At 55.6% G+C, this 21,785-nt stretch overlaps 1 protein-coding gene across 1 annotated transcript; it reads left to right on the top strand.

The window, feature by feature from the left end:
• The first annotated feature begins 8,499 nt into the window (after positions 1–8,499).
• Positions 8,500–9,334, top strand: Arl4c (ADP ribosylation factor like GTPase 4C). Its single transcript, XM_048344141.1, has one exon. The coding sequence runs from the start codon at positions 8,552–8,554 to the stop codon at positions 9,128–9,130; it is 579 nt and encodes a 192-aa protein (XP_048200098.1). The 5' UTR covers positions 8,500–8,551; the 3' UTR covers positions 9,131–9,334.
• Positions 9,335–21,785: the final 12,451 nt, after the last annotated feature.

Below are 21,785 nucleotides of genomic sequence, written 5' to 3' on the forward strand. Positions count from 1 at the left end.
AGCACCGTGGCGGGAAGGTGTGGTGGTCTGGGTTCACCTCATGGAGGCCCGGAAGCAGAGGGGAGGCGGGGTCGGCACAAGATCCCAAGCTCATGTCCCCAAGGACCCACTCCTTCTAACTAGGTCCCGCTTCCTAGCGTCCCCCACTTCCCAAACGCACCACGGGTCGGTGACTGAGTCCGTGCAGCGCGGCCTTGGGGGGATATTTCGAATCTGAGCGACAGCGCTTTCGGAAAAGGAATAATCCGATCTCTGGAATGACTTGGGTGCCGCTGGTCATGCCGTCACCGTTAAGAAAAGAACGACTGTGGTCAGACGTGCTCCGTTTGCACATTTGAGTGTGCATTGGTTCACCCAATCAGAAATGATCAACCCCGATCTTTGGTTCTTTTGAACTTTTCTCTGGAAAGATATCTTTATCATCTACGAGCCATTAAAGGACTTGATCCAGCCAGGCCCTGCTGGCTCCTGCCTGTAACCCCAGCTACTCAGGGGGCTGAGATCTGAGGATCACGGTTCAAAGCCAGCCCAGGCAGGAAGGTAGGTGAGACTCTTATCTCCAGTGAACCACCAGAAAACTGGAAGTGGCGCTGTAGCTCAAGTGGTAGAGTGCTAGTCCTGAGCACAGAGAGGCTCAGGGAGAGGCCCATAACTGACAACCAATAAATAAATAGCCAGATAATCCTTAAAAATAGTGATGTCTTTGCCCAAAATAAAAATAAGACCAAAAATAAGAAAAAAGAACAAGTTCTCCTTCTCTATAGTTGGGATTTATGTGTTTGTTTCAATCATTTCATCTCACCTTGGTAGTTTTGGTCAGGTCTCTTATTTCCTGTGTTTTCTACTATTCCCTAGTAGTCGTGGGTCTTCTTGTTTCATTCAGGACGCCAACAAGTTAGTCAAATCTTTCAGGGCTATGTTAGAGATTAAGGGTTGCATTTTGAGGACCGCCTTCCTGCTGATGGGATTGGCCACCCTTCTCCCTGGTGCCCAAGCAGAGTAGAGGCCTGTTTCTGGGGTGCTGCCATTTACCACATTCAAAATAAGACCTCATCCAAGATCTAAGTCGAAGTAGCTATCTTCCACTGAAGAGAGCCAATCAATGTTCCTTGGCAGGGCCCACGGTTTTAATGTTGAAGGACAATCCTCTGGCTGAGCGGATGTGCGGGGTTCCCGTGTAAGGAAGGAATGGCAAAGACCTCCTGAAGGTCTGGCGCTGGCTTGATGCGATGCATTTGCTGGGTCACGTTGGTGAAGAGGAGAGGAGGAGAGAGGGTCGGGGGAGGTCTGAATCTAGCACACTCTTCATCGTGAGCACGGAGATCTCCTGACGGTCCTCGAGGCTAAGAAATCACGGGTGGCGGATGGGGTTCGTGACCAGAGAAGGGACCAACGTGGCCACTGGGCTTCCTGAGGAAGGCTTGTGTTCTTTCTTTCTTTTGGTTTCGGTGCTGGGGATTGGACTCAGGGCCTCATGCTTGCGAGGGCAGCTCTCTGTCACTCAAACCATGTCTTCTGCCCTTTGCTTCTAGTTGATCTTACCTAGGAACAGCCTCGAACGGCCATCCTCGACCTCCTCTGCCTCCTGAGGAGCTAGGATGACAAATACCATCCCAGCTTACAGGTTTCTTGGAGGAGAACTTTCAAAAGGACTGAGTGTTGAAAGGCCAGGCAAGAATGGAGCCAAAAAAAAAAAAAAAAAAGCCTTTGTGTTTTTCCATTGGTCACCTTTGACCTTAGGAAAATGCTTCTAGGAGATTGGGGGGAGGGAGAAGAAGCAAAGATTAAAAGATTTTTTTCTGTAATGGATGGGGCACGGGATTAATTTACATAGTCCCAGTAGCTACTAAGAAGGAAACAATACCTGAAGTGGTCCTTTCTCCACCATAAGCCGCAATGAGCCAAAGGTCTCCATTCAGCCATTCGGGACACGTTGACATAGAGGATTGCTCACAAAGCCAACTGTTGTATTGTAAGGGAAGAGCTGCCCCGAGTGACCAGGAATTAAATACACGGGGCGGGGGATGGGGGGGCTGGCAGTGCACCCCTTCCTCTGCCGCAGTCCAGACAACAGGTAGAGCACAAAAGCACAATTGTTCCTTCCCTCCTGGGTCCAGCCAAGTGGGTTTTAATTAAATGAGACAAATAAGCATCTCAGTTCACCTGGGGGTGCGGGGCAGAAGGAAAGGGGGGGGGGCTGGGAGAAGGCGCCGAGTTTCCATCAAGCGGTTTTTAATTCACGGTGCAGCTCGGAATTGCCTGATGCGTATTTGTTACCTGGGCTTACAGCTTCTCTGTAGCTATCAGAGTCAAAACTTAATCCCAGTGATCGAATTCGTCAAGGAGTCAAAGATGACGTTTGCGCCACACATCTCCTTCCCTTTGGCTAAATGGATTTGACCCTTGGGGGAAGCAACTCTCTCTCCTCAAGTCTGAGGGCTTAACATCCCGGATGAGAGCTCACGTCGGAGATGCTGCTGCGATAAGACTTTAAAGTAACAGTTTGAAACTGAGGCTGATAGGAACAAGGATGGCTTCTAAATTTTCATCTCTATTGGGGCGTGCAGTAGAGATAGAGAGGTGGGACCTGAGTGTGCAAACAATAAAATCGTGGCATATATATATATATATATATATATCAAAATCATCAACAAGGATACAAAAATTCGAGTGTTAACAGTTGGGCAAAGGAGAACTTGAATTGTGTGAACCTTGTGACTTAGCAAAACTTGAAAATAAAGCAACCTGACCTTCCGCCTCCCCCCCCCGCCCCCGCCGCCCCTTAAAATCAATGACGGTAGCGCGTGGGTCCTTGTTACTTCCCGGACGGCTTAAATGATGCCGAAGTCTCCCTATAACAGATTCTCTTTCCTTTGCACCAAAGGCTGGGCGGCACGGCTCAGCGGTACGGCTCTGGCCGAGCAAAGCGTGAGGCCCTGGGTTCAAACCCCCCAGTACTGGAAAAATCACAAAAGCGAAAGAATTTCATCCCACCCAACCCTTCCCCCGCCCCCCCCCCCCGTGCACCTGCCGCAGAGCAGCCCTGGGTGGTGCCCCTGCCCCGTCCTCCCTCGCCCCTTCCTTCCAGGGTCTCCCCGGTGATCGCTCAGGCCCGTGGCTCAGTTAGGGGCAGGAACGGGGCTCCTTCCCACGGCAGCTCGGCCGTGCTTCCTGGAAGCTGTCGCTCACCTCTCCTGCAAGTTCCGGCTTACTCACACCGCTTCCTGGAAACAACAACGGCAACCCTCAGGTCCTGCCCGGAAACCTGACCCGGTCAATTAATTACCCTCCTGCCCTCCACAGACCTCTCAGATGGCAATCTTAGCCCCCCAGAGAGGCTGCACCCCGAGCTCAGGACAGGCCCCCGCGGGGCTCTTACACGGGCGGCGCGGTAGAGGGCGCTCTTGCCTCAGCCTCAGCACAGTCACACCTGGGCCGTGGCCCCAGCCCAGGGCAGCCCACCTGGCTCCGGGTGTGTGTGTGTGTGTGTGTGTGTGTGTGTGTGTGTGTGTGTGTGTGTGTGTGTGTGTGCAGCACAGGCCCCGGGAAGCCCCCCTCCTCTCCATCCCCCCCCCCCGCCCCGGAGGGAGGCTCAGCTTGGCATTTAATGCTATCGACCTTACCAAGCAAGCCAAGATCACAAGGACGCTCCGTGGACGTGGCTTTTGATCAGTGCCACACTGTTTGCGAGGAGGAGGAGGAGGAGGAGGAGGAGGGGGAGGAAGAAGCAGCCAGCCAGCCGGCAGGGACCCATCTCCCAGTCACTGTCCGGGGAAAGCATTCTGTCTACCTGAAATAGCCGAGGCCTTGCAGGCCTAGTTCCCCCCATGGGTGCAGAGAACCGGAAATCACCGCCGGAAGGGAAATTCATCCCTGCCAGAAGCACCAGCCATTCCTGGAGCAATGTCTACCCCACCGCTGCGGCTACGGGGCCCTGAGGGGAAACTGCAGTGCAGCAGCTATCTGTGCAAGAAAGGCCCGGGGCGGGGGGGGGGGGGGGGGGGGGGGAGAGGGGAGGGCCTCTTACCTCCAATGAACGGGCCAAAAGCTGGATGTGGAGCTGTGGCTCAAGTGGTAGGGTGCCAGCCTTGATCTAACACGCCAAAAGACAGTGCCCAGGCTCTGAATGCGAGCCCCAGTACTGGCACACTCTCTGTGTCTCTGTCTCTGTCTCTCTGTGTCTCTGTCTCTGTCTCTGTCTCTGTCTCTCTCTGTCTCTCTCTCTCTCTCTCTCTCTCTCTCTCATATCTAACAGGCACTTCCTGTGTGCCCGGCACTGTTTGAAAACTTACACGATTTCAGTTTTAGGTGCATTTCAGAGACGAGGGCCTGCAGAAGGTAAGGGATGGTTGACACTCCCCAGGACCGCAGGAGAGACTGGCGGTACCCACCTGTCAGCAGGGCCCACGCCTCTGGCCTTTATGTACGTACATTGGAGGAAAAAGAGACTCACGGTGGGCCGTGCTTGTCTGACACGAGTGGCTGGCAAACGCTGCTTTCCTCTGCGTAATTCCAGTGCTTTTCAATTGCAATCCATATTTAAGGAAATTCCTAGTTGACTCAAACAAATGACATTTTTATGTGTTCGAAGTTAAATTATCAACTGTAAAATCAACTTATCACCCGGGGAGTGAAATTAGGAGGTAGAGCCGCTGCTGTTCAATTATGGTGAGTTGCTGTTTAATGGCTCTTTTCTAGAAGGCTCTATTAGCATCTATTAATCTACTTTTTTTTTTTCCTACTGGACAACAGACAACCCTTTCCTGCTGACCCCGACGGTGGGGGTGCAGAATGCAATGATTGCAGTCGGAACAGGGGTGGTGAGCAGCAAACGGCATAGTCCCAAGACAACTCATGGGAGATATGACTAAAACACCACACACACACACACACACACACACACACACACACACACACACACACAGAGGAATAAAACCCAGCCCTGACTGGAGAAGGAAGCACAGAGATGCCCTGCATTTTGATGCTTTAGTGGGGGGGGGCCAAAGGAGGCAGCTGCCCACCCAGCTGCCCTGTCCCTTCCCAAATGCCTCGGTGCCAAGCCGCTCCTCAGAGTGCCACGCTGGACTGATGCCCAGTTTCATCCCTGACTGGCAAAGATGAGGTAGCAAGAAGAGGCACGCTCATGAGAGGGTGGTTATTTATGGGACAGGCCTTGAAGAAGGCCAAGAAATTTTCTGCAAAAACGCAAACTTCTGCCTTCCCAGAGTTCCCAGTACCAGGATGATGTCATTGGGAATGACACTGGATTCTGTTATTTCTGCTTACTCACTATCATCTGCCCTTCTGGTAACCGTTCCCTGGTTCTCCTTTGGGAATCACCATCTTTTCAGCAGGCCACATCCATCACTGGGCTCCTTCACGCTCTTTGACAGTGGCAATGACTTCTTTGCCCTGCCCAAAGGATCTGTGTTCTGGGCTTTGGTTGAAGTTACTGGAATAGGGTGGATGGTTTTACTTCTAGGATTGTCAAACTAAAGGGTGTGAGTCGAAGTGCCAAAAAAAAATTAGAAGAACAACACAGAAACACTGAGGACAGACGGAGAAGACTTGTTCTGAAGTCTGCTTTGGAGCTCCTAGATCCAGCCATACATGAAAGGCAGGCTTATCCTACCCCCCACCCATGACAATAAATGTACCTTCTCTTTTTGTCCAACACAGTGTAAGTCAAATTTCTGTCCATTACAGTTGACTGCAGCCTACAACTTTAAATATAGGGTGTTGACGGAGTTTGGAGGGAGGAAGAGCAGGGTTACTTTCAACTCTCAGCATAAACCTAGTCAGCCCTCAGTGACTATGAGTTCCACATAAACGGATTCCACCAATTGCTGACTAAAATTATTTCTTTTCAGTTTTTGTCTGTACTAAATATGTGCAGATTGTTTTGTTTTTGTTTGCTTGTTTTGCCAGTCCAGGGCCTTGAACTCAGGGCCTGAGCACTGTCCCTGGCTTCTTCTTGCTCAAGGCTTGCACTCTTCCTCTTGAGCCACAGCGCCACTTGGCTTCTTTCTATATATGTGGTGCTGAGGAATCGAACCCAGGGCTTCATGTATGTGAGGTGAGCACTTTACCACTAGGCCATATTCCCAGCCGCAGATTGTTCTTCTTTTGTTCCCCAAACAATACAGAATAACAATTTATACAGCGTTTGCATTGTGATGGGTACCTATCTGAAGTACTGCAGACATGGTTGAAAGCGTACGGGAAGGAGGATGAGGTGATATGCAAATCCTACATCATTATAGCCAGCGAGATTATCAGCCGATACCCTCAGGTCCCAGAACAATGAATCACTCACTGGTCCTGGACAGCATGTCTCCATCTTGGCAAAACCACAGCTTGGGGGGGGGGGGGCTTGGTTTCCCCATGGGGTAAGGTGGACAGGTGACCTACATGGCCCTGTCTCTCACCTGACATTCTACATGCAGATCCCAGGCAGATTCTGGACAGTGGGTGAGAGCAAGGGCTTTCGTTTTCCTAGGCCTTCCAAGATGGCAGGCAGGGCTCTTGTCCTTCCTTCCACAGGTCTCCCACTCCTCACAAGCTTTGGTACAAACCAAGTCATACACTGTATCCCAGCTCGCCAAAGGAAGCTAGGGAACAAGGAACACACAAGCGCACACACACAGTGCTTTATATGCATACTATTACATGCATAGTATTCTTTATTCACAGATGATCGGTATGTTCACCCTCTTCCCTTGTGACTGCATTTGCATCTGTTTTTTGTGGGGTTTCTGGCCTGCAGACAGGATCACCCCTTCCTCTGCTGATACTCCACGGTCCAGAGCCCTCCCTACACCTCGCTGTCACCCCGTGTGTCCTCAGTCCCCTTCACACACAGGATGTGCATATGCTACTATTCCCAGTCGCCGGGGACGAGGACACACTGACATTGGTGACCCGAGCTGCAGCCAGCTCCAAGGGATCCATGATACATTTGCTTCTGCCCCCAGGTGCTGTCTGGAACCCCGGGTGTGAACCTGGTCTCCGGGGCTCTCACCCACCCCACCCCCCCCCGCCCCGGGGTTCACCTGCCCGGTGGCTCACCTGCCCGCCCCACTCACGGGGGTGGGGGGATCGGGGGTCGGGAGGACTTCCCCCTGGGGGGGGGGGTCACTGCGTGTCTGCAGGGTCTAGTGGTAAACTGAGTCTCGGCCAAGGGGAAGTCTGGGCCGGCAGGTGAGCAGGCTGAGCTGGGGCGGGGTCTTCCTCCCAGCCGGGCCTCCGGGGCTCCCCACCCCCCCCCCCCCGCCCCCAGGGGTTGGGGCCCGAAGGGACCCGGCAGGGGCTCTGCCGGGGGTGGGCGGGGTTCGCGGCCTCGGGACGGCAGCCTCCCCCCCCCGCCCTCCCCCCCTCCGGGGAAACACCCTTCTGGTGCCGTCCCGTCCCGGGGGCTGGGCGACCCGACCGCAGCGCCCGGCTCGTCCGCGCGTCCCCCGGGGGGCGGCCGCACGGCGGGGACCCCGACCCCTTCCGGAGCCCAGGGCCGCGGCGGGCGGGGGGAGGGAGGGAAGAGCGGGCTCCCGGGCCCATTGTCTCGGTCGGGCGGCCCGGGAGGGGCCCCGAGGGCGACTCCGAACGCGCCGGCCGAGCGCGGGAAAACCGGCGGCGGGCGGAGGGCCCCGCCTGCCCGCGGCCGCGGGGGCGTGGCCTCGGTGGGCGTGGCCGGAGGACGGAGCCGCGGCGCGCGCCTCGGTGGGCCGCGGGGGCGTGGCCGCGGTGGGCGTGGCCGGCGGGCGGAGCCGCGGCGCGCGCCTCGGTGGGCCGCGGGGGCGTGGCCTCGGTGGGCGTGGCCGGAGGGCGGAGCCGCGGCGCGCGCCTCGGTGGGCCGCGGGGGGCGTGGCGTCGAGGGGCGTGGCGTCGGGGGGCGGAGCCGGCGCCTTCGGGCCGCTGCAGGCTGGCGGCGGCGGCGGCGGCAGCGGCGGCGGCGCGGGGACATCGCGGAGGCCGCGCCGGCGGCGACACCCGGGAAGCCCGCGCCCAGCCCGCGCCTCCACGGTGCGCCCGGGGAGCAGCGGCAGCAGCAGCGGCGGCAGCAGCGGCACCACCCAAGCCCGCGCGCGGCCCGGAGGCCCGGGGCGTCCGCCGCGCGGATCCAGAGGCCCGGGGAGAGCCGGGGGGGCGCGGCCCGAGGAAGCCACCGAGCGAGCCGGGTGCCGAGCGAGGGCGCCGGGCGCGAGCCTCCCGCCACCGCGGCCCCGGCGGCGGCTTCGCCAGAGACAAAAGCCGCCCGGAGAGACGCGATGCCCGCGGGTGGCCGGGCGGGCGGGCGAGGGCGCGGGCGCCGCGGCGCGTGAGCGCGCCGGGCCGTGCGCCCCGGGGACGCCGGAGCTCCCGGCGGCCGGTAGCCGCGGCGGGCGGGCGGGGCCCAGGTGCGCGGGGGCCGCGGCGGGCCGTGACTGCTCTGTGTGTGTGGGGTGGGGGGGGCGGGTAGGGGGGAAGGGGGTGGGAGGGTCGGGGAGGGGGGGGCGGCGCCCTCCCGCCCGCCCGCCCGCCGCAGCCGCAGTGGCCGGCGCCGCAGCGAGGAGCCATGGGCAACATCTCCTCCAACATCTCGGCCTTCCAGTCCCTGCACATCGTGATGCTGGGCTTGGACTCGGCGGGCAAGACCACGGTGCTCTACCGGCTCAAGTTCAACGAGTTCGTGAACACGGTGCCCACCATCGGCTTCAACACGGAGAAGATCAAGCTGAGCAACGGCACGGCCAAGGGCATCAGCTGCCACTTCTGGGACGTGGGCGGCCAGGAGAAGCTGCGGCCGCTGTGGAAGTCGTACAGCCGCTGCACGGACGGCATCATCTACGTGGTGGACTCGGTGGACGTGGACCGGCTGGAGGAGGCCAAGACCGAGCTGCACAAGGTGACCAAGTTCGCCGAGAACCAGGGCACGCCGCTGCTGGTCATCGCCAACAAGCAGGACCTGCCCAAGTCCCTGCCGGTGGCCGAGATCGAGAAGCAGCTGGCGCTGCACGAGCTCATCCCGGCCACCACCTACCACGTCCAGCCGGCGTGCGCCATCATCGGCGAGGGCCTCACCGAGGGCATGGACAAGCTCTACGAGATGATCCTCAAACGCAGGAAGTCCCTCAAGCAGAAGAAGAAGCGGTAACGCGCCCGGCCGCGGCCCGCGGCGGGGTCCGCCGGGGACGGATGGGCGGATGGATGGATGGACGGATGGACGGACGGATGGACGGATGGGTGGGTGGAAGGGGCCGGGCGCGGAACCCCCCGCCCGCCCGCCCGCCCGCCCGCCGCCCGCCAACAAAGACAGCGAACCAAAGCGACGCTTCGGATTTAAAAACACAAACCTAACCCCGGGTCTCCACCCGGACGGACGCAGGGCTGCGGGGGGAGGAGGAGGAGGAGGAGGGCGGGGGAGACCCCCGGCCGGGCGTGGGGGCCGCCCCGCCAGCCCGCCCCTCCCCCTCCGCACCCACCGGCTCCGGGGACCTTTTGTCTGAACACCACCGGCCCTGAGGGACGGACGGGTGGAGGACACGATGGTTGTGGGGGGGGGCGCTGAGGACCCCGCCGTGCGCCCTTCGGGGTGTGTGTGTGGGGGACCCCCCTCCCCCACCCCCCAGGTGGAAAACTCGGACACCCGGAGAAACAAAAGCGATCTCGTCCTCCTCCTCCCGCCGGGCCAGAACTTCAGGCCGCCCCGCCCCCGCTGGGGGGGTGGGGGTCACCTGAGTCACCCCAGGTATGCGGTTCCCAGGGTGTCGCTGGGGAGGGTCCTCCCCTCCTCCTCCTCCTCCGGGGGGCCCGCCCGATTGGGGAAGTGGGGGGGCATGCCTGCCCCTGGCCTGGGAGGAGGAGGGGGTGGGGGTGGGGGCTGTAGAAGCTGAATTATTTTAAATCACAGGGCGGGTCCCTGTGGGAATTTGATTTGCCCTGCGGGGGGGGGGGGGATGCTCAAGCTAGGTGTGGGCTGGAGCCCCCCCCCCACGCAGGACCGCCTGGGCCCGTGGGCAGCCAGCCGGAGGGCGCACGGGGCTGGTGGCCTTGGCGAGGGATGGCCACGCAGATGCCCCAGTGCCGGGGTTGGGGGTGGTTGTTTTTCCTTCTATCGGGAACCGCTTTGGGGCCTGGAATGAGACCTCTTCCGGGAGGCTTGGCCCTGGTCCATGGGTAGGTCGTAATTATACAAAGAGACCAATGAAAATGAGGGGAAACACACAAAATAAATAAATAAACGTTGGAGGTGGCGGGATTAGGATCCATCCACTGCAGAAGGGTGAAAGGTGTTTAAAGGGCAAGATGCTGGGTTGGGGGAGGGGAGTGGGGTGTAGGACCCCTCCCCTCCCCCCACACACACACCGTGGCATAATCAGCATTAGGTACCCGGGCCCATGTATGTTCAATTTTAAATTCTCAGCTGACTGATTTGGGTGAGCACACCAGCTACTGATGAGTGTGCTAAATTGCAAGATGGCTTTTTTTTTCTTTTTCCTTTTTTCTCTTTTCTCTCTTTTTTTTTTTTTTTTGCAAGGGATATATCTCTTGTAATACTAACCTCCTGGTGATGGATTTTCAGACATGTTTAAAAAAAAAACCTTTTTTATAAATGAATACTCACCTTAGAAATATTCACCTTAGGGGTAAAAAAAAAAAAAAAAAGACTGTTCTGCCTTTTCTGTCCCTTGACGCTGCAAGTGGCAACGTGTTTAGATGTCTAATTTGGTTCTTGTGGCCTATCTGGTTTCAGTATTTCATTCTCAATGTCTCCTTAGAGGATTTGATGTCATGCGCCAAAAAAATAAAACCCCACCTTGTTGCAAAAGTTGACCTCCTTGCATGGATTTCAGAGATAAGGAAAAGCCCCCCCAGGATGAAGTCCTTGCGATTTCATCTCCAGGGAACCGGCCTCCTAGCCTGCCTGCCCCTCTCCGGCCAACCCAGGCCCTCAGCCCCCCGGGTGCGTGAGCTCAATGAAGCCTGTGACGTCATGGCTCCCGGTCCTCAGGCATCTCCCCATTTACTTGAAAGAGGCTTTGAAAAAATAGAGAACGGGAAAGAAGAAGAAAGACATATTTTTAATAATGTAATTTAAAAAAAATATCCTTTATAATCAATCAGGACTGAGTCTTGGCTTGTGGAAGCTGTCATTTTACCCTGAAACATGGTATTCAGAGGGAAACTTACAAAGGCTGGATTTGTATCTGTCTTCCTATGTTTCCAGGTAGAGTTTTGATCTCCCCCCTCCCCCCCTCCCGGCCCGCACACAGGGTGACACACTTCTTTGCAAAGAAGGCTGATAGGAACTGAACAGAGGGAACTTGGAGTTAAGTCACATTGCAAACCCATGCTATTGTCCATTATACTCCGGAAGTAGATTTAAGAGCCAGATGCAGTATTCTTGGCTTGCAACCCAATTCTTAGACAAGGTTTTTTTTGTTTTTGTTTTTTGTTGTCTTGTTTTTTTTAGAGCAGCCGTTTAGCAGCCCATCCTCCTTCCCTCTTGTGGGTGTATTTGGTACCCCTCCAGTGCTGGTCTTTTTTTGTATAAACTCAGTAGAGAAAATAGAGTTAAGAAGCATTGAAAATCCTGCTAAGATCTCAGTTTACACAGCGACAGCAGATTCACTGGCTTCTCGATGGGCTGGCCCCATGGTCTGAAGATTCTGTAGAGAACTATTAAAATTTAAAAAAAAAATCATCTTTCTTTATTTTCTTCACATGCAGCAATTTCTTAAGCACTTTGCATTTTGGTAGTTCCACACTATGGAGAGAATAATGTATTTATTTTGTGACATTGCAGATGCCAAATACTGTAACCTTGTCGTGCTGACGAGGTCCTGACTCTGTCCTGCTTTCACAGTGATGCAGGATGGTTTTGTCTTCTTACCAGTACTGAAAGGGTGCAGTTCACTGTTAGTAAGTGTACAGTAAAGTCAAGCCCTGTGGTGTGTGTACCAACAAATAGTCCAAGAGTCTCCATTGATCTCTGTACTCGGACCGAAGGAAGCCCGTTTCAACTCTGATAAGGGGAGGCAGAGCAACACCTCGGGACAGCCTCTGTGGAGGAGTCCCCCCTTTTCCAGTCGTCAGTGGGCGCCCAGACCTCCGGCCTGTGGAGGCCGAGTGGGTTACACATACAGGGAATTTGGCCTCCCCAAGTGAGCTTTTGAAATGTGTTCCAATAGACCCAGGGAGGCTGGGTTGGTTCTAGAATCATTCTCTTCATGATGCTCTTGTGATGTGTCAGGACCCCTGTCCCCTGGCTTCGGTTTTCCCTTCTATCTACAGCTGTAATTTTCTGTCTTAGGATCATTCTCTCCTTTGTTCCCATCTTTTATAATACACATATGATGCTGTGAACAGAAAATAAATTATTTATACAATCAAGCCTTTGGGGACATTATCTGTGGATGCTTTTTTCGCGTTGCTGGGCTGAGCAAGGGGTGGGGGGTGGGGAGCTCAAGAGGGGGGTCGGGGTCGCAGTGGGTGGGAGGGCTGTTTTGTAGAGGGACCCTGAATGGAGGGCATAGAGGCTCAGGCAGGAGGCTGAGTCTCAGGAACCCTTCTGTGCCCAGCCCTCTCCCTCATGCCATCCTTTAAGAGGACCATCACGGAGTTACGCCTTCTGCAGTCTAAAAGATCCGGGATGGTTAGCCACTTTAGAGATAGGATCTGACTAGACAGAACCGGAAGTAGCTCTGTGCTAATCACACGGTGGTGGTAACTGAAGTTGCTAACGTCTTGCTGGGTCTCTGTTCAATGTTGGGGCTGCACCCAGCACCTTTGAGTTCACCCGGCAGGCGTCTTCTTCCAAGGAGGCGTGGGTGGGAAGAGCACCACGCTCTAGCTACTGTTGAGGAATGGCTGAACAAGAGAGTAGTGAGGTGAGAATCAGTGGGAGCCCTCAGCAGGTCCCCCCTAAGAGCCTCAATCGTGGAATGGTAGCTGAGGCTCTGGGCAGGGCGGAAGTCTAGAGCAAAAGAGATCAACTCCAAATTCCGCCTGTAACGCCGTGGGCCACATTCCCCTCTGAGCCTCAGGTGGCCGGTGTGTCAAGCATCTTGGTCACCTGGAAGAGCTGTTGGCGGGCGAAGCAGGGTTCCGGTGCAGAGCTTCCTGACTTCTTCATCTGGTCAGCGGCAAACAGCACGTACAGCACAGGTAATGGTTCCCCGACTGCTGGCCTGTCAGTGGGAGTCGCCATCTTTCTCTAAGCCATGCCGTTTGGCATTAACCTGCTAAAACCTAGCCGCTGCCTCGGGGCCCGGGACAGAATGGAGTCCGAGGAGCAGCTGCCCAGCCTACAGCCAGCATGGTAGCCGAGTCTTCTCATCTAAGGTTGGGCAAATACATACTTTTTATTTGTTCGTGCCAGACTTGGGTGCTGGACTCGAGGTTTAACTATTGTGGTTCAAGGCTCGTACTCTACCACCAGAGCCACGTCTCCAATTCTGGCTTTTGAGTGGCTAGAAGAGTCTCTTGGACTTGTCTACCTGAGCTGGCTTTGAACCATCATCCTCAGATCTCAGCCTCCTGAGTAGCTAGCATGGCAGGCATTCCACGCCCCCATTTTGCTGGGCTGTGAGCCCCTCAAGGCCAAAAGGAGACACTGACTGCCAGGGTCCAGGGTCCAACAAGAAGGTGGCATATATAAACAGAGGCTCAAACTAGGTCAGATGACCTATTTCATCTTAGTTGGCTTTAGCTGTAAACCTCAAAATGCCATTCTATAAAATATAGGTTTGCTTCCCATTAAATATTGAAATTAAAATGAAGCAAGGGTCCTGGCATCCTCCTGGGTCTTTATGGTGACATGACATCAGACGCTGGTTAAGTCAACACCCAATAAGCACCTTTGTGCCCTGGAAGATGGGGACTCTGTCACAGGAGGTACTTATTAGCTAGTTGGCATCAAAGTGTCACAGACGCCGTTGGTACGCACCAGCACACCAAACATAGTTGGAAAAATCATTTAAGGATCCTTAACCATTGTATGAATAAAAACTTTGGAAATCAAAGTAAGCAAAGATTGTCCAGACACTGGTAGTCCACGACTGTAATCCTTGTTACTTAGAAGGCTGATATCTGAGGATCGAGGTTTGAGGTCAGCCTAGACAGGAAAGTCCGTGGGACTCCTATCTTCAATTAACCACCAAAAAGCCAGAAGCAGAGCTGTGGCTCAAGTGGTAGAGTGCAAACCTTGAGCATAAAAGCTAAGGGTCAGTGCCCAGGCCCTGAAAACCTTAACTTAGAGTGCAATCTTAATTTAACCTTGAGTTCACACGTCCAAAGGGAGTCAAGTGACCTTCGATACTCAGTAAATAATCGTCCATTCTGTGTCTCCCAAAAGACAGAACACAAATGGCAGAATCCCTGACCTCGAACAGCTTAGGAGGCTGCATTTAATCCGAAAGAGCAGCGGTCTTTTGCCCAGTCTGAACGTTGCCTGCAAAGTTCAGATTCTGCGTCCTGTAAGGATTGCGTTTACAGCCGGCACCTGGCTCTCCAGTGTTCGGCCCGCATGACTGACGGTGTGGATGCCACCGTCGTGGGGGAGGAAGGACCGAATGATGTACAAATGCAGATGGCTGGCAGGAGGTTCTGGAGGATGAAAAAGTCAGAGAGCCAACGCAGATCTCAGCCGCCGGTCCTCCACGCAGCTTTGCTCCCGGCCAGTCAGCGACGTCCCTCCCCCACGGCTTCCCCACACACAAGGCCCACGCCCGTCACGTGCCGTCCCCAGCTTCCTTCCTTTTCCTCCAAAGGGCCCAGAAGACTCCCTCACGGTGCACCCTGAGAGGCTCGGCTCTGATACCCACAGCTGGGCCGCTGCTCACCATGGAAGAAATAGGCCGTCGAGGGCCACATGAAGGCATTTGCTAGCTGGAGCAGTGAGAGAGGAAAAATGCTCCTCTCTCTCTCTCTCTCTCTTTCTCTCTCTCTCTCTCTCTTTCTCTCTCTCTCTCTCTCTCTCTCTCTTTCTGCCTCTACTGGGGCCTCAAGCTTTTGCTTTGGTTTTTGCTCAGGGCCGGTGCTCTACCCCTTGATCCATAAACTCCACTTCTGTATTTTTTTTGTAATTTATTTATTAATCGAACACAAATTTCTTGACAAGGTGTTGTGCAAAAAGGGTACAGTCACATAGTAGGGCAGTGTGTACATTTCTTGTGATATCTTACACCCTGTTTTTCTTTCCCTTCCCTAGGTCAGGTACACTTCTGTCTTTTTGATGGTTATTTGGAGATAAGGGTTTCATGGACTTTCCTGCCTTGGCTGACTTTGAACCATGATCCTCAGATCTCAGCCTCCCGAGCAGCTAGGATGACAGGCGTGAGCCACCTGTCCCTGGCCTGGTCTTGATTGCTCCTTAAATAGCTCTCCCGGGCTCAGTTGAAGGTGGTTTAGAATAGACTGAGGGCAGGACATAGCCCCTCTGACCTCCGCCCGCTCTGGATGTGGGCCGGGCCGTGTCCGTTCCTCACAGGAGCTGCCAAGGTGAGGGGCTCTAGATGGGGATGGGACCGGGCCACGTGCCGCGCCCCAGCTCCGTCTTCAAAAGCCGAAGTGGGCTTCCCCCTGTGGGCCGAGCTGCTGGCTGAGTGCGGCGGACCGGGGTTGCAGGGATTCCTGGCGCTGTTCCCCGCACAGCACGAGGTCCCTCCAGCAGCGGTCCGTCGGAGCCTCTGGTGCAGTCCTCCGGAGGCACATGCAGTTTACATGGCCGGACGGTCTGTGTGGGCTCCATGGCGACTCTGGTCGGAGGGCGACCATGTGCTAAAGGCCATGAGCTTCATTCCATCTCCTGCCACGAGCCCAGGAGAGTACTAGCTCTCCCCACACTCATGAATGAGGAAACAGAGCCAAAGGGGGATGGGTGACCTCCTCCAAGGTCACGTGTGAAGGAGGTGCAGCACATTCACACTGTCCCTTCCACCCAGGAGCGGGCCCCCAGCCTGCAGAAGTCTCCCTGTCCTCATCCTATTTCTCACAACAGCCCTGCGTTTCTTCCTCATTTTCGGTGATCGGGAGACCGGCAAAGGACAAGCAGGACATCACAGGCGACTTGCAGGAGGAAGCCCTGTCCTGCGCGAGGCACCAGTGGCTCATGCCTGTAATCCTAGCAGCTTGAGAGGCTGAGATCACAGCCTTGTGTAGGAGGCCAGCTGAGGGCAGACAAATCCAGGAGATTCCTCACGCAATGCCCACCACCAGCTGGGACACCCCCGGTGCCTCTGGGGTGGGGGGGTCGGGGGGCACCGCACAGGGCAGGCAGGACTTCCGGGAGGACGGGGCCGGCCCTGCCTCTTGGCCTGGGAGGGCTTTGATCCAGCTGGGGAATCAAGGAGACCCCACGGAGAGACACGTCCAACTGCGGCGTGAAGCCCCCCATAAATATATAGTGAAATCCCCATCGGTAAGCCACATCAGCCGTGGAATAAAATCCGCGGAGCTCTGTCTTCCCCACTCTGCCTCCGTGGGCTCAGGGTAGGGCCCCCCCCACGTCCCCTGAACCCCCTGTGCAGGAGGTAGCGGGACGGATGCGCTCTAAATCAAGCCACCGCCAGTACAGCGCCCAACCTTCTGGCCCCAAATACTGCGGCTGCTGCTTCCGGAGGCCCAAAGGATGTTCTAGTGGCTTCTGTACGAGAGGAACCCGGGCACCCAGGAGCCTGGGACTCCAGTTGCTGACACTGTGCTGTTCCAGAAAAACCCCCTGTGTCCGAGCCTGGCTCTCCCAGAAGTCTCTGCTCATGGGGGGTCTTCCCTGAGACTCCCCCAGTGGTTAGAGATATGGAGGTGAGCGTGACCGCCCCCCCCCCCAATGTGTGCTCAACTCCAACTTCTGACCAGGACTCTAAGAGACCAAGAGAAGATGGGCGCTGCTGGCTCACGCCTGTGGTCCTAGCAACTCGGGAGGCTGAGGTCTGAGGATCACGGTTCAGAGGAAAGTCCATCTCATCTCCATTAACTGCCGAAGAGCCAGCAGTGGAGGAGAAGAGGGGGCTCAAGTAGTACAGTGCCAGCTTTGATTGGAGAAAGTGCAGGGACAGTGCCCAGGCCCTGAGTGGAAGCCACTGGACTGGCACACACGCACACACACACACACACACACACACACACACACACACACACACACAGGGATCCATCTGAATCCATTTGCTGCCCCCCAAAATGAGGAATGTCCTGCGTGTAGGGAAGAGGCCGGCGCGGTGTCAGGAAGGCCGCATGAACAGAAGCCTGGGCCTGGTCCCTGCTTGGAGAGCGTCCTGGGTCTCAGGGCCTTGTGTTCCGGGGACGACCCTGTCCTCCTCTTCGGGGGAAGACACCATGAAGTTAATCATTGCTTTGGCCTTGTGATTGGCTTAGAACGGGACACGCGCTACCCCTACGAGGTTCAAGGCTTCGTGGAGAGGAGCGGATGGATGGACTTGGGGGAAACCTTCCTTATAGTGCAGGGGGCCCAAAGAGCCTGGCCAGGAAGCCGTGCCCCGACCATGGCCTCCCCGGCGGACGGGCTCTCCTCTGTAACGGCCAGCGCCTCCCTCCCTCCCTCCCTCCCTCCCTCCCTCCCACAGATCTGCATCCGAGGACCGGACATGGCTTCTCCCCGTGGAGATGTTTGGCTGGAGTGTGGTTTTCTGAGCAGGTCTCGCTGCTGCTGCTGCTGCTGCTGCTGGATTTCTCTCGGTTCCACTCTCTGAGATTCAGATTGTCTCCAGAGACATTCCTGTAGCTGCGGTTACAGAAACCCAGTTTTATAAACAGCAATCACATCGCCTCCAGTACGTTGCAAGTGAAAATGTCTCTGTTGACCGTCATGTGATCACGTTTACCTTGCGCTAATTTTACCCATGCCAGCACATAAAAAATAAACACACACACACACACACACACACACACAAAAAACCCATATAGCCAACGACAGAAAGCACCCGCTTTAAAAACAGGCAAAGATTTAAAGAGACATCTCTCTGAAGAAGAGTCACGGATTGCCAGGCATCGCAGGAAAAGACACTCGTCACCCCGGAAATGTAAGCGAAGCCACTACGGAATGCCACTCTGCGCTTCTTAGAGTTTGCCTAAGTTAAACCTAAAAGGCAATGCCAAATCCCTGGGCCGTCACAGGTGCTGGCAACCATCAGACATTGCCGGTAGGGTGTAAAATGGCCCAAACTCTGTGCAAACACCTTGACCACTCCTCAAAAAGTTGAAGAGAATGACCATTGATCCAATAATTCCTTGCCGAGATGTTGGACCCTCTAGCACTTCTCCTTGATACTTTAGGCCCAAGGGAAATAAAAGAACGTATTTTCAGGAATTCTTTGTACAACAGTGTTAATAGTGGCATTGTTCATAACCGCCCCACCCCACCCCCAAAAGAAAAGAACCCAAAGGTCCACCAACTAAGGAATGTATAAATCACATATAGCACGCTGGCTGACACAATGGAATATTATTCAGCTGTGACAAGAAATGAAACAGTGACACAGGTCGCAAGGCAGACAAGACCGGCAAACCTTGGGCAAGTCAAAGCGCTTCACTGTTGTGTGAAGCCATTCGACCAAGGAAGAAGAGAGAGTAAGTCGCTGGTAGAGGAAGCAGCGTTGGGGTGGAAGAGAGAGCGTGTGGAGAGGTTCAGGATTTCTTTGTTTGTGGGGGCTGGGAATGTTCTAGAGCTAACAACGGCTGCCAGAGAGATCACAAGCCACACAGAGCCAGGGGTGGCCAGCCCCACACAGCTCCTGCTACCACCACCACCACCACCCACGAGGCGGGGCGGGCAGCAGGCCGTTGGAGACGATGTCTCCATGTGTGCACTCTCCAGTATTCACCAGCTCGTTCTCTCGTTGGAACACTTTCTGTTTCATGTGTTCTGCGGTCGTCCCTTCTAGATCCCTCTGGTTCCTTCCAGATCCTTCCGGTTCCTTCTAGATCCTTCCAGTTCCTTCCAGATTATCCTCATCTTTCGGCATCCATGCCTCTCAAAGATCACCATCAGACCAAACACCAAGTATACTGACACCTTGACTTTGCCCGCAGGTCTGTCATTAAACCCCAGTATAAGGCAAGGATTGAAGGGGCACCGGGTGTTAGCAGGCAGGGGAAGCTTCTTTGGGAGGTGTATTCATTTCCTGTGGCTGCTGCGTGTAGCAAGCTACCACACCCACTGCAGGGCTTAACATAACAGCACCTGCTGTGGGTGGGGTGGTACGCGCCTGTAAAATCTCAGCCGCTCAGGAAGCCTTAGTAGGAAGGTGACCATCTGAGGCTGACTCCAGGAAAATCATAAGATCTTATCCAAAACAATAACTAACATTTTTTAAAAGGGCTGGGAGGTCTGGCGCAAGTGCTGGAACCCTGGCCTAGCAAGCTCCGACGTAAGTTCAAACCCCAGTACTCCCCACACCAAATCACACCACAGAAACAAAACTAGAAATGCATCTCTTCACAGCAGCATGGGCGGGGGGGCGGGGAAGGCAGGAAGTTGGAAGATGCAAATATCAGAGGGGTACGGCTTTCTGCTGGCCGAGGAAGAGTGGACTCCAGGCCTCTCTCCAGCTCCAGCTGGCGGTGGGGACGCTTAGCTGGTGGTTGGTCCCTTAGTTTGAAGACACAGCCCTCTCTGATTGCTGCCTCCACCTCTCCTTGGCCTCCTTGGATGGTCTCCTGCCGAGACTCTTAGCTACATCTACAGTGATCCTTTTCCTAAATAGTATCCCTTCCTCTGCCTCTGGGTGGATGGAGGTAAACTGAGTCCACATTTAAGGGGCCACCACTCAAAACACAGCAGGAGGATGATAGTTCGAAGCCAGCCGGGGAAGGAAAGTCCAGGAGACTCCATCTTGAGAAGAAGAGAAGAGCCGCACCCTGGCTTCTGGGGTACCTAAAGACCAACAGGCGTCTTCAGGGTCTGAAGCTGTGATTTAGCACAGCATGCACCTGTCCCCGGGGGAGCTTTTCCATTCCAAAGGATGCGGATACGACGGCCAGCATGGTCGCCCATACGCCCCCGGCAGGGCCTCGCTCTGCCCCGTCTGAAGAACAGTCCTCCGCCACGTCTTCCTTTGACTTTTTGTTGTCTGTCCGTTTGTGTTCCTAGGAATCCAGCGCAGCGCACCCGATGTTGGGTGATAAGCCGGGGATGTTATTCTCCCAGGCAGGATGCTCCGGCCCCGGGGGGGATGGGGGGGGGGTTAAATGCGTGGTCAAGCACAGGACATGCTCCTCGAGACCCTGGTGACCCACCCCTCTCATCCCAGCTACGCAGGAGGTGGAGATCTGAGGAGTGCAGTTTGAAGGAAGCCAGACCAGGCCCAGAAGTCCAATCCATCACCAAAGGCCAGAGAAGTGGAGCCGTGGCTCAAGTGGGAGGGGAGAAGGCCTTGAGCGGAAATCTAAGAGACAAGGCCGAGGCCCTGAGTCCAAGCCCCGATTCTCTCTCTCTCACACACACACACACACACACACGCACGCACGCACGCACGCACACACACACGCACGCACACACAGTGTCCCAGTTCTAAACTAGAATGTAATCGATCGTTGTTTATTAGGGCAAGCATCAACCCGCAGCCTGCTGAGCCCAGCAAGTAAGATATTTATGACCCGACAAACCTGTTTTCCATCTTCTCTGCCTGCCTGCCTGACCTCTGTGGCTCACACCGAAAGCTCGTTCATTTCTGGATCCCACTGGCCGGAGCCCCCTTCCGACAGTGCTCGTGGCACCTAGAGTCTAGGATGCGAAGCTGCCCACGCACGCAGGTTGCACCCTTTCTGGGAAGTACCGTGTGTGTGATCTGGGTCGCTTCACCTTCCACGCTGGACATGGGAATTGGGACAGGGGACATTGGGACATGGGACATTGATTGGGCTGTAGGGGGGGGGAGCACTCTCTCTCTCTCGCCCTTCAGTATCGCCTTCCCATCCCTGGAGTCCTCTTCATGTCCCCACTAGGTGCATGGAGGGTCTCAGTTCCCATCTCTCTTCCTCGCTGGCCTGGAAGTCCCCTGGGGATGTGTCCCTTGTGTCACTGTGTCCCGTCTCATGCTGTGGCATGGTCAAAGGTCAGTGACTGTCCCCTCGAAGTGCCTGGAGGAACATTGGAATGGTGGGGCTTGTCCCCGCCGCTCAGGTTCACAAGGACGCTGCGGGCTGATCTCGCCCGGTGGGTCTCTTTGCTTACTGGGGGGCGGGGGGGGGCTCCACTCCCCATGGGGACACATTGGGCCCGGGTGGGCGGCCCTGATGATGTGGTCTGGGAAGGACAGCCTGCTCCTGTCAGCTCCAGCCTCCTGGCCGAGAGGAAGCCTTCCGTGGACAGAACAAACACCACACCGCTGAACTGCTCCAGAATCTTGACTCACTTGTCACAGGCCCCCCGCGGATGCTGGCGGCTGTGATCCTAGCTACTCAGGAGGCCGAGAGCCGAGGATCGCAGATTCCCATCAGCTCCGGCAGGCCATTCCACAAGACGCTCAGCTCCGGTGGGTGAATCAACAAAAAGCCGGAAGTGGAGCTGTGGCTCAAGGGGTAGAGTGCTAACCTTGGAGGGAAAAGCCAAGTTAGAGTGCAAGGCCCTGAGTTCAAGCCCAGTACCAACACACACACACACACACACACACACACACACACACGCACACACACGATTCCTGGCGGATTTCCGTATCCACACGTATGAGTCAGCCCAGGATGCATTTTGCTGTTATGAAATGCCCAAGGCCTGGAGAATAAAGTGACAAAAGTCTGCCTCTTGATTCTCTAGACATCAGGAAACTTCCAGGCCAAGGCCCGCATACCCAGGA

This window comes from Perognathus longimembris, chromosome 4 (genome assembly GCF_023159225.1).
Source record: "Perognathus longimembris pacificus isolate PPM17 chromosome 4, ASM2315922v1, whole genome shotgun sequence".
Taxonomy (NCBI): Eukaryota; Metazoa; Chordata; class Mammalia; order Rodentia; family Heteromyidae; genus Perognathus; species Perognathus longimembris.